General features: G+C 41.4%; 1 protein-coding gene across 5 annotated transcripts in view; it reads left to right on the forward strand.

Annotated features, from left to right (window-relative positions):
• Positions 1 to 16,853, forward strand: part of Ten-a (Teneurin-a transmembrane protein) — a 212,728-nt gene that overhangs the window by 120,565 nt on the left and 75,310 nt on the right. For all 5 annotated transcript variants that reach the window (XM_089263254.1, XM_089263256.1, XM_089263255.1 and 2 more), the window contains 2 exons: positions 13,669 to 13,974; positions 16,547 to 16,653. In XM_089263254.1, the coding sequence (XP_089119380.1) occupies positions 13,669 to 13,974; positions 16,547 to 16,653 (413 nt within the window). The remainder of the gene's footprint in view (positions 1 to 13,668; positions 13,975 to 16,546; positions 16,654 to 16,853) is intronic.

The raw sequence follows: 16,853 nt of genomic DNA on the forward strand, positions 1-16,853 counted from the left end.
TGCCCGCCTGCAAACCAAAATGAGAGAGCGAATAAAAAAAATAATAATAATAATCATGTGAGGAGAGCAGAGCAGGGCAGTGCAAATGCCACGCCTCCCTGTTAGAGGCATGAAGCGTGCGCTATTATTAGACGAGATTTGTTGAGCTCAGCCCGAGGTCCGAGTGCTGCTCTCGGTGGTTGCACTTGCAGCTGCGTCTGCCGCCCGCCGCATCCCTTTGCCTCTTGTTGCCGTCTAATTCAATTTGGTGCCTTGTGCAAATGGAAAATGCCATTTCATATTTTCTTTATATACCCGAAAAAAAAAAAATAAAAAATAAAAGTGAAAGCGGACGGAACACGTGGCCGAGGCTGATGACCCGCTGCGTATTTGACTCAACTATTGCTATTAACTGGCAATATTTTTATTTTCAGCTGCTTCTTCTTCGACTGAAGGAAATTGCTTGAGATTTTTGATTTTTTTCTTTTCTAGCCACGCCCATCCGCCCACTAGTCTGGCAACACACTCTGCGCAATTTCCGTTATTAGCTCGATTGCTTTTATTGCATAGGGCAAGCCAGGGCGGAGCGGAAAATATGGGCATATTTCATTTATGGACAATCTCGGCTGGCTACCTCACCCTACCCCCTTCTCTCTCTCTCTCCCTGTCTATTTGCCTCTTTTTCTATATATGTATACAGATATATAAGTGTTGAGGGCCTTGCCTCAGCAGGTGGCGCCAAGGCTAGCATTGAATTTTCGCTCTCGCCTTTGTCAAGCGGCGCTGCGTTTGCCTAATCCTCAGGCAAACACCTCGCCGTCTGCCACTTGCCACTTGCCACTTGCAACTTGGCACTCGCCACTCGGCAAACAATTAATAAGCGCTCGAGAAAATGTTTGCAGCGCTTATCGCAACGGCTTCACGCTTTACCCAAAAGCAAGCGCAGCCAGCTGCAAAGACGGCTTAGGCCAGGACTGAGCTGAGCCTAGCAATTGATATGGGCGACGAGCGTATATCCTAGATATAGATATGAACTGAAACGGAACGAGAGACCAGGAGACCCTAAAACGGGTTAAGTTGTCAGAAATTAATTATAAAAACTTTCTTGAAGGCCTAACATTTCGAATATCAGAATAAACTTGGTTTATGCTTTATGATAAGAAAGTATTATATCAAGTTCCATTCTAACTGTCGCATATGTTCATAATTCAGTTATATAATGAGAGCTTATACGATAATATGCTGTAGATATGATATGATGAAAATTTCTTATATACATATATTACATATATTTGAATACGATCTCTTGAAAATGGAATATCTAATATGAAATATAAAATTAGGGAGTATATATGTATGGTTACATATTAAAGAAAGCATATCGCGTCACTAAGATAAAAGTTATACGATATGCAGGCTTTCTTGTTGAGCTACCGAGATTTCTGGACAGTCTTCTCTATTCTCTCATCTCATGCTCTCACAAGTCGTGCTGTCCTGTTAGTAGTCCCACATAGTAGTTACTGTATAGTATTGTATTTACCTATATACACTACGATCCCAAATCACAAAGCTAAACAGTTCATATGAAACTCTACTTGAAGGGAACGAAGCAAATCAAATTATTTAATACTCTTTACCATCATTAGCTATTTTTAAATATATTTCTAATGTAATAACTTCTTAGGTTTATCTTCAGCTATGCCAATCGTAAGCTGACATTCACTCGGAAAGTACTTGAAGCCTAGCCGGAAAGTACTTCCCACTTGAGATGTGAAAATCTCGCAAGTGCTAAGCAAAGCACGGTCTTAGCTATTGATAGGCCTTATTTGCTTAACTGCTCAGCGTTGATGATAGTCCACGAAATGAGACTGTGCAGGGTATTAGGCGGAGCGTGAAGGTTCAAATGTTGTTCTTAATCTCAGCTGTTGTCGTTGTTGTTGTTGTGTAAATAATTAATTTGCAAGTGACAACAATTAAAGCCGCTGCTCAAAGTTCCAAGCTGAAGCTGTAAATATTTAATAAGAGCCATAAACGTGGAAATGCAACCAAAAAGGCGCTGTCAGCCAGGGGGGTTAGCGAGCTTAAAGAGGCGGCATGGGACGTGGGCGTGGGCATGGGATGCGGCGCCGCGTCGCATGTCAAACAAAGACGCCTGCTCATAATCACGTTGTTGTTGTTGTTGTTGTTGTTGTTATTGTTGTTGTTGTGTGCTGGTGGCGTCGCTAAATTATCAACTCAACAGACAGCGTAAAAAAGTAAACGAACGAACGAACGAACGAACAGAAAAAAGGGCTCAGGACGAGGCTGCAAATCGGCCCTTAATAATATTAATTCCGCCGTCATAACAAAATTTAGCATGGCAAACGCTGATGTGAGGGCGAGCCAAGTGGGCGAGGGGAGGAGGGAGTGGAAGGGGGGGCCAGTGTGTTTCTCTCAGCGAAAGCACTGAAAAATGCTTTGATCATTGGCAGACCGCCGCTGCATGCACAGAGTGAGAGAGAGAGGGGAAGGGGTAACGCCCCCTCAGCGGTTAGAAGGCAACGGCAACGGCAACAGCGTCGTCGCTGAGTCCCTCGGGGTGTTATTAGTCACATGACGGCGTCGACGTCGGCAGCGGCATCGAGTGCAGGAAAAGCCAAAGAACGGGGCAAGTCTGGGGTTGCCATTGCGCTTGGCTTGCCACGGTTTCGTTTATATATATATTCCCTTTTTTTTTTTTGCAAAATCATCTGCCATGAGAGCGCGTAACTGATAGCAGAGACAGAGAGAGAGAGAGAGAGAGAGAGAGAGAACCAACCCCAGCCCAGTAAATTTAAACCGCCCGCCAGAGCGCTCCTCCTCCCCCCGCTGCAACCTCAGCAAACAGCTGAAGCGAGGCTGTTGCTTTTACCCGTTTTTTTTTTCTTGGCTTAGATCATTAACGTTTGGGCCCAACAATTGGATGCAGCTAACAGAGCTGGCGTGTAAAACGATATACGATATGTGGCACAAGTCAAGCTGAAGAGCCCAGCATTGTGGAGACATCTGCGCGAATGAGTAAATGGCATAATGGAAATTGTGAAAGGCGCTGTGCCAGGTGCTTAACAGGTTAATTGTGGAAAGTGTGAGATGGATTACGAATAGCTGAGAGTCGAGACTGTTCGACTAGATAATCCTCTGCATAGTTTGTGGAACTCATATTCCGATCAATCTATTGTTCTTTTATATAAGTATATATGTATGTACATGCATCATCACTAAGTACGATAATAACATTGGGTAGATTTACGGAGCCACAGTTATCTAAATAGTTGGATTTGGGGAATATATTATCCTTAATATAATGTAAATATAAATTGCATAAAATACACATTAAATTCTATGTAAAATTCTGAAACTCTAAAGATGTGCGAGATATATTATTATTTAGCTGAATTTCGATAAGGCTTCTAATCGATAACAGTACGACGCGAATAGCTATCGATCTCGATCTACACGTGCTACATTTTCGAATATAGTCAAAATAATTCTCATATATTTTTCCAATATTTTGATTATGTATTCCACTTAAATAAAAATCATATATTAAACAGCTTAGTCAATATATGAAAGTATTGACATTTTTTAAATAATTTATTTATTTATTTTTTATTAATAATAAATTTTTCTAAGAATTGTTCGCTCTGAGATTTTCCTTGAACATTTTTTATTGAATTCGGTTTCCTTTTACTTCTCACTAAATATATTTCGTTTTGTACAATTTATGCGCAATTTTGCATTATATGAGAATGCGTGTGTGTGAGTGTGTGTGTGTGTGTTTGTGTGTGTATTGCTCTGCAAGCGCTAAGCTACTTTTCTTTTGCTTTCTTCAGTGTGGCGTGCATTGAAGCATGAGCAAAGTGCAAATCGTGGCCCAAAAAGAAAAATGTGCTGAAAAAAAATAAAGATATGTATCTACATATACATATACATATGCATACACACACATATAATGTATCTACATGCATGCCACACGCATAAAAAATCAACGCACAGAGAGAGAGAGAGAGAGAAAAAAAACACGAAGAAGTGAAAAAAATGAAAATAAATCGAGTATAAAAAATTGTTTCAAGGGGTTGCAATTCGTTTGACAGCGCTGCGTAAATTCTTCTCAGCTTTAGGTTCTGTTCGCTTGTTGCTTTTACGCTCGATAAAAATTGCTCATGTGTGTGCATGAGTGTGTGTGTGTGTGTGTGTGCCATATACCTCCTAGTATCTGGCACACCCCTCCGTTTGATGCAGGCGTGATTACCTGCCTGCCCTTTGCTTTAGCCCTTAGCCTCGGGCCGGGTCTTCCAACTTCGCATCCACCCGTACTCCTCCGCTCTCCGCCCACTCATAGTTACACTGCCCAGCCGCGTGAAGCAGGCACAAAGCGGGAAAAGGAGATAGAGACAGAGAGAGAGAGAGAGAGACGGGGAGTGAGTGAGAGAGGGAGAAAAAAATACCAGAAAATTTAATAAAAGCGCAAATTAATTTTGCGTCCAACCCTCGTGGATGCTTTTTCTTTCCCTCAGTTGCTGTTGCTGCTTCTTGGTCTTCATCGTCTGCTGCTTCTGCTTCTGCTGCTGCTTCTTCTTCTTCTTCTTCTTCTTTTTCAGTTGTCCTGTAGTTAGTTACAAGTTTGTTGTTCTCTTTGTTGTTGTTGCTGTTGTTTTGGCAAACTTTTGGCTCTTCTTCTGTCTGCGTTTGAGTTTGGACGCTGTTTCGCTTAATTTATGGTCTCTGGGGCGCTGTCTACAGATTTATGCATAATTTGTAAATGAAAGTCAGAAACTAATTAAATTGATTTGCCTGCCTGCGTTTCGGCTCCCCGACCGACCTCCTCTACTCCCACAATGCTTTCCCTGATTTTCTTCGTCTTCTTCATTCATTCTTTTTCTTCTCGTGTTGTTCTCATGCCTGTCTGTCTCCTGTCTATATCTCTCACACTTTCTCTTCTGTGGGCGCAAGGAGCTCGCATAGGGAGGAGCTGCAGGGCAGGGGATCCACAGTTTTTATGGCGTCAAGCTGTAGCGATTGTAGGGAAAGACACCTTTTAGCATGTGTGAATATGATAGGCATTGGAAGAGTTAGAGAGAGAGAGACTGCACTGAGACTGAGTCAGAGTCATAGTCATAGTCATAGTCAGAGTCAGAGTCAGAGTCAGAGTCAGAGTCAGAGTCAGAGTCAGAGTCAGAGTCAGAGTCAGAGTCAGAGTCAGAGTCAGAGTCAGAGTCAGAGTCAGAGTCAGAGTCAGAGTCAGAGTCAGAGTCAGAGTCAGAGTCAGAGTCAGAGTCAGAGTCAGAGTCAGAGTCAGAGTCAGAGTCAGAGTCAGAGTCAGAGTCAGAGTCAGAGTCAGAGTCAGAGTCAGAGTCAGAGTCAGAGTCAGAGTCAGAGTCAGAGTCAGAGTCAGAGTCAGAGTCAGAGTCAGAGTCAGAGTCAGAGTCAGAGTCAGAGTTAGAGTCAGAGTCAGAGTCAGAGTCAGAGTCAGAGTCAGAGTCAGAGTCAGAGTCAGAGTCAGAGTCAGAGTCAGAGTCAGAGTCAGAGTCAGAGTCAGAGTCAGAGTCAGAGTCAGAGTCAGAGTCAGAGTCAGAGTCAGAGTCAGAGTCAGAGTCAGAGTCAGAGTCAGAGTCAGAGTCAGAGTCAGAGTCAGAGTCAGAGTCAGATCAGAGTCAGAGTCAGAGTCAGAGTCAGAGTCAGAGTCAGAGTCCAGAGTCAGAGTTCAGAGTCAGAGTAAGAGTCAGAGTCAGAGGTCAGAGTCAGAGTCAGACAGAGTCAGAGTCAGAGTCAGAGTCAGAGTCAGAGTCAGAGTCAGAGTCAGGAGTCAGAGGTCAGAGTCAGAGTCAGAGTCAGAGTCAGAGTCAGAGTCAGAGTCAGAGTCAGAGTCAGAGTCAGAGTCAGAGTCAGAGTCAGAGTCAGAGCTATATTCCGATTCTGAGTGTGAGTCGGATATATTGGAATCAGAATCCGCTATATGTATATAGATGTGGATCTCTCTTGTCTCCCGCACAGATTCTATTGAATATGGTCTACCAATTCTCATGGCTCAGCTCGTGCACTTAATTCTGATTGTGCTCTGCAAGCGAGTCCACAATTATGCATATCTATTTCCGATAGCTGTGAAGCTTAATTGCCTTTAAATTGCTCTTGCAGAGCTAATACTGTAGAATTTACAGTTACATAATACCGACAACTTAATGGCAATCAACAACATGGCTACTTTAGTCAAATTTCAATGCAGCAGCAGGAGCCGGAGCAGCAGCAGGAACCGGAGCAGCAGCAGCAGGAGCAGCAGGAGTTGTGCTGATGAATTTCCATTGCCGTATTAAGTATAAACAAGGGATAGACCAAGAGAGAGAGAGAGAGAGAGAGAGAGAGCGAGAGAGAGAGAGAGAGAGGGAGAGAGGGAGTCAGGGAGTGAGGGAGTGAGGAAATGAAGGGCTTATAGCTTGGGCCCTTTGCACTTGCCACTGGCTGTTGCTAAAGTTGTGAATGGGGCAGCAAGTGAAATACAGACACACACACACAGGCACACACACACATACACACACAGGCACACACTGACAACAAGTGGAACAAACTATAAGTTAGTTTTTGAAATTCTGCGTCCATTGTTCGAGCTGCTCATTCGGTTGGGTCAAGTCGTGCCCGCAGAGCGCTAAACTAACAACGCCCAAAACGTGATTTTCGCAAAATTTTCACACACACACTTAGAGAGAGAGTGAGAGGGAGAGAGAGAGAGAGTGAGTGAGTGAGTGAGTGAGTGAGTGAGAGAGAGAGAGAGAGAGGCTCCCACAGGTCGGTTTCGGTCTCGGTCTCGGTCTCGCGGTCTCGCACACACCGTACAGCGAACACCCTTTGCCCCTTGCCCCCTGCCCCCTGCTAGAACAAGTTTCTTTTTGTTTCTGTTTTTTTTCCTCATGCTGGCATTCGGGGCTCGGGTTGTGTGCCGCAGATAAAGCCAAACAAAATTACACGCTGTGCGGAAACGTGCTAGAAAAATGAAGCGCAAAATCAATAATAATCCACACACACACACACATACAGAAAGCGAGGAAGAGAGAGAAGGAGAGTGCAAAGGAGTTGGGTGGAAATTACAAGCGAAATTGGCGCACAAAAGACAACAAACTACAAAAACGCTACGTGGCTGCAGCGACTAATGCAACAACAGTGACGACGAGCACAACAGCAACAACAGCAACAACAACAACAGCAACAACAACATCAAACGATTGCTGCATTTTGTCAAACAAATCAGCGCAACTAATTGATTGGACCCAGAGTCCTCAGTGAACTGGCTTCAATGCGAAACCTGCCAACTGACAACGGCCAACAGCCAACTGCCAACTGCCAATTGCAAATGAAGCCAAATACAGTGATTCGACTTAACGACAGCATTTAATGACAAAAAACACATAGAGAGAACGAGGATGTGTGTGTGGGAACAGAGAGACGAGTCGTGGGTGTGAGATGAAATCCGTGATAAACAACAAAGGAGCAGATTCTGAGAAAGACCGAAAAGCTGCAGTAGATTAGATAAAAGTGAATAGCTAATGAAGATATGGGTATATAAATCAAGATATAGTGCAGCATGTGCACCAATAGATAAATAGGATAGAGCTTGATGCCAGTAACAGATACTAGATGCAGTTACTAAACGCAAGTCTAAGTAAATATAGGAAATATAGGATATAGATAAGATACAGAAGATGAAAGACAGATGACAGAATCAAGATAGAAAAGAAAAAACATGATTAAATATCAAACATTATTGTGTAGATTATATATCATACTCTATAGACCTTAGATATGAGAGATGAAATGCGAAATTCGCATTGAAAAAAAGTAAATTATTGAAGAATATTAAAAAAATATATTGTTACAATATAGACATTGGAGATGAGAGACAGAAGACGGAATTCGTATAGAACATAATAATATAGAATATAATATAGAGCATAATAAAGATTGAATTTAAAAGATTTTAATATAGAATATATGTGTACACAGAAAGAATATGCGCTATATACGATATAAAAGATATACGGTCAATATTTGTGAATTTCTTTCTCATTATGTAATATTACAAAGTGTCTATCTATACATCAATCTTATACTCAACCAAAAAAATTCGCTATATTCATGACAAGGCGAATACTTTCATATAAAGAGGTCTCACATATGGTTTATCATATATGTAGAAACGTTTTAGTACATGTAAAATGTATACCATATGCTTTATATAGTATACATACAAGATAGGACTTAAGACAACCCTGTAATCTCTATGCGATGGACCATCTGGCAACCCTACAGTGTCGCCCTTATTGAAAGTTAATCAAACAAAAATACATATTGGTTGATGTAGACGATAATAATTATTATCTCAGTTGATTCAAGTCACTTTTTGAATATGGTATCTCTCTGAAATGACTGCCCTGAGACTTTACGGCGTATCGTGCACGTCTGTGTCAAAAGATATAGAGCTGCCAGATGGGTCTGTCGAATATGGACAGCACTGTACATAGACTACTACCTATAGATCACTGTAAAGTACTAACTTTATATAGCAGATGCACTGTCCAGAGCCTCCACCCATAAGTCCAGTTAGACCAACAAATACCGCTCCATTTAATGACTTAATGGTTACAGATACACCATTCGAATCCATAGATACTCCGGCCATAGACCCTTTGGTCGTTCTCGACTCGGAAGTAGCTTGAACTCTGTTTCGAGTTGCCAACATGCAACAATGAGTATGCAACATGCAATTAGGTAAAATTGTTGCACTTTAAGTGGACAATTTTATATACCATATTTTACTGTTGTTGTTGTTGTTGCTGTTGCTTTTAATGTGTGTCACTGGCAGCAATAATTTCTAGTTGTTGCAACAACACTTCACTGGGCGAGCAGCGAGTGTTGCGAAAAATAATTCAATTTCATTTTTCTTTTTTTTTTTTTAGTTTTATTCTTTGTTTTTATGCGTTGCATTTAAATAAAAATTAAATTAAATGCACACTTAAAACAACAATTGAAAGAACAATTTGCAATGGCAGCGAGCAACGAGCACGAAACAACAACAACAGCAACAGCAACAGCAGCTACAACAAAATACCATTTTGAAGTTGCAAAATGCGTTGCACTCCACTCAAAAGTATGCAACATATATTTTACTGTTTGTTTTTTTTTCTGCTTTTCTTTTTTTTGTTGCCGCCCCCTGCCGAGTGGGGGCGCTCAATTTGAGGTCAAACTGTGTTGCTTGGGGCTGGTCAACAACAGCGAGTAATAATGGCAGCACACACACACTCACACACACACACACGCACACTCACACACACGTACACACGTACAGTGTGGCAACCACACTGCTGCCACATTTATGCACAGGAAGCATTTGTAATCCGCCTCCTGCTCTCGCTCTGGACTCCACATGGAGTGGCGCCCCCTATGCTCCACTGTGCTGCCCAACCATTAACTACCTCCTGACCATAAACATTTAGTGTGCGGATCCATCGTCGCCTGCTGCTGCTGCTGCTGCTCCTGCTGCTCCTGCTACTGCTCCTGCAGCTGGTCAAGTGTAGCGAAAATGCATTCAAGCCGCACTTCAAATGCTCTTCAATTGGCTCTGGCCTACTGCTGCAGTGTATTCCATGATTAGCTGAAAGTTTTACTAAGTTGAGAGACCTGAGTTGCAATTCGAGCTGGCTTGAGCTGGAAAAAAGAAAATGAAAATCATTCATACATTTCTGATGCAGTTGGTTACTAATTTATAAAGAAAAAAATAATCAAATAATAATAATCGTTGAGATCTTTCAATCCAGATCTTCTGTTCTCGTTATACACCATTTACCATATATAATACGAAATTTCATATTTAAAATACTTTTAGCTATATTCCATTAAATTTCTTACAATATTTTACTATCATATATACTATTTTGAAAACTTAGGCTCTCAAAATTCTCTCCCTCTCTCTCTCTCTCTCTCTCTCTCTCTCTCTCTCTCTCTCTCTCTCTCTCTCTCTCTCTCTGCCTCAATCCAAATACTTCAGCTTTATGCGTCGCTGCCATTGAAATTTTTAGTTGTAATTGTTGTTGTTAATAAAAATTCCTAAAATTGCACAAACAGAGCTCAGCGATGGGATTAGTTCGTTAAGGTCAAATCCCTCGCTAAAAAAAATTTCAAACTCTGTAAAGCCAGAGCGCAAAAAAAAAAAGCAAACTTTATCTATTTTATTCATACGCTGCAAAGCATAAAAGAAAAATGTGTTTTATTTATGTTTTCTATATGTTTTTTGCTCCATTTTACTATCGTTTTGTTGTTGTTGTTGCTGTTGCTGTTGTTGTGGCACGCCCCGTTGCGTGCGTTTGCACCACTGTGCGGTGGCTGCTTTGGCAGACTGTTTATGGTTTTCGGCTACAACTTAATTTAAATTGTTTAATTCTATTATTGTTGCTAATAAATCACAGGCACAGCTTGCGCTCGGCGCTGGCTGGCTTAGCGTTTGCTAAGCTGCCCTACCAACACACACACACAGGCACATTTATCTTCCACACACACACACACACATAGAGAGAGAGGGAGAGAGAGAGAGAGAGCAGAGCTTGCCTGCTGTTGTCGTTGATTTTGTTGTAAGCGGCTTTCGCACTCATTTAGATTGTCTCTATGCATCCCTCTCTCTCCCTCTTACCCTCCCTCTCTCTCTTTCTCTTTGCCTCTCTGCATATACATATATAAATTGCGCTGATCTGCCCGACTTAGTCGCTTGGCAAGCTTCTCGTAAATTTGCAGCTAGATTTTTGGCTTGATTTGCAAATTTCGATTTGTTGCTGAAGCGCACCAGCATTGCGGGCGCCCTGAGTGGGGCATTGTGCTATATTATGCTCGAGTTTTTCGGTAGCCCCAATTGACATTTTTGCCGGGCTTAACAATTGTAAAAAAAAGAAGAGAAAAAATCGAAATAGAAAAAGTTTATTTTGTTTTTTTTTTTTTGGCCCGCATGCAACCGCATGTCAAATGCAGGCCACGCTCAGGGCCATGAGCGTTGGCTCAAGGGGGGCTGCTCTTGACCAGCTGGCGACCGCTTGACATGGCCATAAATAACAAAGCCAAAATGGCGTCCAAAGCACACAAAAATTTGACAAGAGTCGAGTCGAGCGAGCGAGCGAGCGAGCGGGCCAAAATGTGATATGTCAAATGCACTCGCCGTCCACGAGTCACAGCCAGCAGAAAGCAGACACAGAGCCAGAGCGAGAGAGAGAGGGAGAGGGGGAGTGAAAGCAGAACCATTAAAGTTGAAAATGAAATAAATATAAGGATTGCATCCATAAAACTGTCTGAGCTGGCGTCACAAATTCTATAAAAATTGCACTTTGCTGACTAATTTGCACAGAAAAGAGAGAGAGAGAGAGAGAGAGAGAGAGAGAGAGAGGGAAGGGCTAACTGTTTGGGGAACCCGAAACGGAATTGGGAATGTCAGCTTATAAATATGGCTGGCACAAAGGCAATGGCAAAGTTAAATTATCTGTGTAAGCGAAACAACCATATAAATCCATTCAATGAACTGCCGATGCGATGCGCGCTACACAAACATCGTGTCATTCTCGACAATAAATAGAGAGAGAGAGAGAGAGAGAGAGAGAGAGAGACTGAGAGAGAGAGAGAGTCAAAGTTTCGATATAAAGTTGGAGGAAAAAACTTTGTAAAACTCATTTCATTCTGAATGCTGTAATGAATTTGGTTTATAGTTTCGCATTTGGAGCTAAACAGATTTACGACTTTCACAATTGCATCTAATTGTAAACGAAAATTTCCAAATTGTGCATAAGTTTGCATTAATCGAATTAATCGAATTGTAGCTGCAAATATCGATTGATAGTCGCAAAGCTGCATTTTTCTGAATTACAAACAGCTTTTGGCTCTCTGTTTGATTTGTGAATATTCAAAGATATTAAAGAAATAAATATATATTATTTATTTAGAATATAGTGTGAAGTTAAAAGAGCTAGCAATATTTAGGAAAGAAAGAGAGAGAGAGAGAGAGAGAGAGAGAGAGAGAGAGAGAGAGATGAGAGTGATCAAGCCGTTTATCAAATTATTATTATTATTTTTATTTTATATGTCTTATAATTTATCTCATTTAGACATATAAAAAAATAAATAAATACATAAAATAAATATACATAATCTATATACATACATACAATTGATTATATATATTTATTTTTATAATCAAAATTTCATAAAATCTCTGCTAAATGAATGGATTCAATTCCTCGAATGGATTCAAAAAACGTTACGAAATATATATAAAAAAAAAATAAATAAATACATAAATTAAATATACATAATCTATATATATATACAATTGATTATATTATATATTTATTTTATATATTTATTAATTTTTTTATAATCGAATCCATTCATTTAGCAGAGATTTTATGAAATTTTTAATCATATGCAATTTGTAAATATTTTTTAAAATTTACTTTAATGATGATTGTTAAACTTTATTTAATGTTAATTAAAAATTGCTTTACTTGATAATTTACTTTGTTTTGATTGCCATTCGAAAGTGAATATAATTAGAAAAATAACTGAAATTCGATCGAGCTCTGTTTGCTTTATGTGTCGTTGCATGCATGTGTGTGTGTGTGTGTGTACCGTGTGGCTGAATGCCTGTATGCTTGTTAAAGCTCTTGAAATCTGAACAATGTTGGAAAAAAATCGAAGTTAATTGCATATTTTTGTGTGTGCGTACTTTTCAAGTGTTTGCTCAGTGTCTCTCTCTCTCTCACACTACATAACTCTCTCTCTCTCTCTCTCTCTTACTCCCTCACTGTGCAGCGCAAACATGTAACCAACTATATAGACACTATATAGCATATAGGTACTCGACTTGTGTGTGTGTGTGTGTATCGCTCTCTCTCTCTCTCTCTCTCTCTCTCTCTCTCTGTGTGTGTGTGTGTGCGGTAATTCGAATCCTTTGTCTTGTGAAACGCCACGCAGGCAAAAAAAAACGTTGCATACTTGCGGGCGGCAGTTGCAAAAACTGTGTTGCATATGCACGGGAGTTGGCTGATTGTGGTTGGGGCGGGGGCAGTTGCAGTCGGCGTCGACGCCAGCGTCAGTGTCGCTGCCCGTAGCTGCATTTCCGCTTAATGTTGAGCGATAATAAAATGCAAACAGCAACAACTACTATGACAACAACGACAACAGGGCCAGCGCTGCGCTGCAGCTGCAATGATAATGAAACAAAGGACACGCTCACACACACACACACACACACACATATTTGCATTGATTTATGTTTTTTAATTTAAAATTTCCGCATCACTTAACCGTTAAAAATAATAATAACAATAACAGCAACAAGCCCGAAAAAACAATAGCAATGCGCTTTGTGCGCACAGCCACGCCCACACATACATGTATTTATGTATATTTATATATATTTTTATTATATTGGCACAATATGTATGGCCGAGATTTAAATATTGCATTGTGAAGCGAAAAACTTGGAACATGTTTTAATTTCCGCATTACAAGCAGCGCTGCCCACCTGAACTCAGCTTCCCTGCAGCTGTCTCGCTCACTCGCTCACTCACTCACTCACTCACTCGCGCTGATTTGAGCGTGTGTCTTACTCGCTTTTTCTCACTTCTTCTGCTTCTGTTTGCTTTACAGATTGGGCGGCCACCCACAACAGATGCCACAAAGTATGTCAACTGGTAGCAACACAATCGGCCATGGCGGCATCGATCGCGGCGGCGTCGGCGTCGGCGTCGGCATGCCAATGGGCGCCGGCACAATGCCGGTGGGCGTTGGCGGTCAGGTGGGCGGGCCGCAGGTATCGGTCGGACCGCCGGGCAGCGGAGTCGCCGGACCGCATTGCCAGATAAGCGGCTCACAGCCGCTGGTCATGCCTGGATTCCCGTTGCGTAATTCGCATTCAGCGCATGCACCACACTATTCGCCATATTCACCATCCAGGTAAGCGAACATGTCCCAGTGGGTCACACCGGTGGGTCAACAACAGCCATGGCGCAGCCACGCGCACTCTTCACGCTCCATTGGCCACCGAGCAGGCGGGCTTGGGCTTCACTAGCCAGCTGTTGTTGATGCCACGCATTGTATATACACATCATATATCTATCTCTCTCTCTCTCTTTCTCTCTGCTGAAAATTGTGTTAGCTTACGCATCTCTTTCATTTCATAGGAAAACTTGCCTCTTCAGTTGTCTATTTAGGCTCTTTTAAGAGGAATCTAGGTTCTCCAAACATCTTTCAGTCATCTTTGGTATAATCAATGTCATTGCCCAAAGATCTGCTAGCTTTCGTAACAGAACTAGACTAGATTTCTCAGATGTCAGCACCCATAAGACTTACTAGACCAAGTCTTGGCATAAAATCTTTCAAATATCCCCTTGAACTTGGTCTATAACAGTTAAGCCCCTCTACTCAGTCTTGCCCTAGAAATATGTAAGAATTTCAGAGGCTTTAAAATATGTTTAATCCGCATCTGCTTGGATTCAGTTGCTTAACACGATTCTCAAAATATTTCAAGAAGTAAAAACAATATCAAATAATCCAATTCAGATTTTCCTTACTCGCTGTACATCGTATGGCTTCAAGAAACATACATACAATATATGGTATTTATTGGAAAAGTTTATTCGAAGCAATCCCAGCTTCTAGCACTTGAACTGAGTTTAGTTCTGTAAATATTTCAAGAAATAGAAAAAAATAACAAAGAATCCTTTTCAGATTCCCCTTATTCACAAAGGGGTTACTGCGGTACCTCGTATGGCTTCAAGAATCATTTATGGTATTTATTGGAATAGTCTATTCAGAGCAATCCCAGCTTCAAATTTGTATCAGTCGAACTAAGTTAAGTTTTCTAAATATTTCGAGAAATAGAAAAATTGTCAAGGAATCCTTTTCAGATTTCCTCTATTCACATATATTTATTTCAATAGCCTATTCCAGGAAATCACAGAACTAAGTTTAGTCTCATATTAGTTCATGCCTAGATAGAGTAGCTGCTGCAGCTTCTCTGGCAGCTTTTCTGAGCTACAGCCTTACAATTTCCAGCAGCTGTAGCAATTCCTGAATGCCTGAAAGAGGGCTCATTAGGATTGTTAATTAAACACGAACAGCTTGGGCAGGAACTCGCCAGTTCGGGATATGGTCTCATGTCTTTTGCAGTCTATGCAAACAGAATCTTTGGTACAAGTTTTATGCAATTAACTGGAGGCAGCTGTTGTAGCACGAGGGCCAGTGTCGACTGCAAGTTGTATATCATTTTGCGTAGCTTTATTAAAAAAGTTGACAGTTGACAAACCCATTGGCGCATGTGTGTGTGTGTGTGTGTGTGTGTGCAGTGTGTACACAGTGTGTGTGTGTGTTTCGTTGGTTTTTGCGGTCCATGTAGCCTGTCAAACGAATATACAAACTTTTTGCATGACGACATGCGTTTGTTCAGCAAATATATGTGCATATAAAAAGCTGCGTATACCTTTGAAATGAGCGTTATTAAATAAGCTGCAGTACATCAAAAGTTGTCTCATATCTGCCCAAGGTTCGAGAGCAGCGAATCGAAAATCGCACATGACTGATTGAGGGTAGAGTTTTGATTAAGCGCGTATATAGGGAAGTAGACTACAACAGAGTTGAAATATATTTAAAGTAATAATGTGATTGATTGATTATGATCATGAGCATCGAACAGCTATGGAGGTGCAGTGTAACAAACACTTGGGATAGGCTCTTTAAGAGGGGGAAAGTGAGTACCAGAAGACCTTGAAGACGTACTCTGCTAGGCAGAGTAGCGAATATTTCAGTCAGTCTACAGCAATAGTAAAGCAGTCAAGCAAAGGGAAGTATGAGAGTAGCGTGTTAAAGTAACGAGTAATGGAGAGCAAAGCTGTTTATAGAACCTACACTTACTGAAGAAGCGAGTATTCGACTTGAGCCCAAAGAGTGACTGAATTTAACGAGTGTCCTCGATCACAGCGAGTCATTGAAAGCAGCGAGTATTTTCATGTCTTTGCCGAGTGTCTGTGACGAGTGAATTGAAGTAACGAATGCCTTGAGGTATTTACCATGAAGGTAACGAGTTATAGAAAGCAAGGGTATCGAATATGAAGCTAGCAAGGGAAGCGAGTAGGGGAATCTTATTAATGCAATATAACGAGCGACGAGCAGTTCCAGGCAATGAGAGGCTCCAAAAAAGAAAACATTTTGCATGGCCGGCCACTCGGCCTACTTGTTACACGCAGCACAATGTCCTCTGTCGTTCCATGGGTGCTCTACCACTGGCTTTGGCTCTGGCTCTGGTTCTGCCCCTACCTCTGCCTCTTCCTCTACCTTGTTTGCCTTTATTTGGTGTCTGTTCGCTGTTTGCTCGTTGTTAATTACAAATGCATTGCACAGTTTGTTTAACGTCTACCTGCCTGCCGGCCCCCTTCTCTCTCTCTCTCTCTCTATCTCCCTCTCCCTCCATGTCTCTCTTTCTTGCTGGCTTTCTCAATACTCATTACATTTTGCTTTGTTTCCTTTGCAGGTTTCACATAGATAAACGCTGTCAACACCGATGTTCCTGGAAATGCTTGAGCATCGCCTTAATATTCATATCCGTCGTCCTAACCGCCATGTTGGCATACTTTGCAGGTAAGCTGAAGGCCGGGGTAGTTGCTAAAAGTTACGGACAAGACAGGACATGTCCGCCATGTTCGGGGATGATGTCCAATGTTTATACGAATGTTGCTCAATGTGTGTGTGTGTGAGGGTGTGTGTGTGTGTGTGAATGTGGGCAACGCGGCCTTGTCATAATGCCAAACACTCTTGATGAAAAATACACATACAAATGC

This window comes from Drosophila navojoa, chromosome X (genome assembly GCF_054131105.1).
Source record: "Drosophila navojoa isolate 15081-1374.11 chromosome X, UAZ_NAV_1.0, whole genome shotgun sequence".
In the NCBI taxonomy this organism is placed as follows: domain Eukaryota; kingdom Metazoa; phylum Arthropoda; class Insecta; order Diptera; family Drosophilidae; genus Drosophila; species Drosophila navojoa.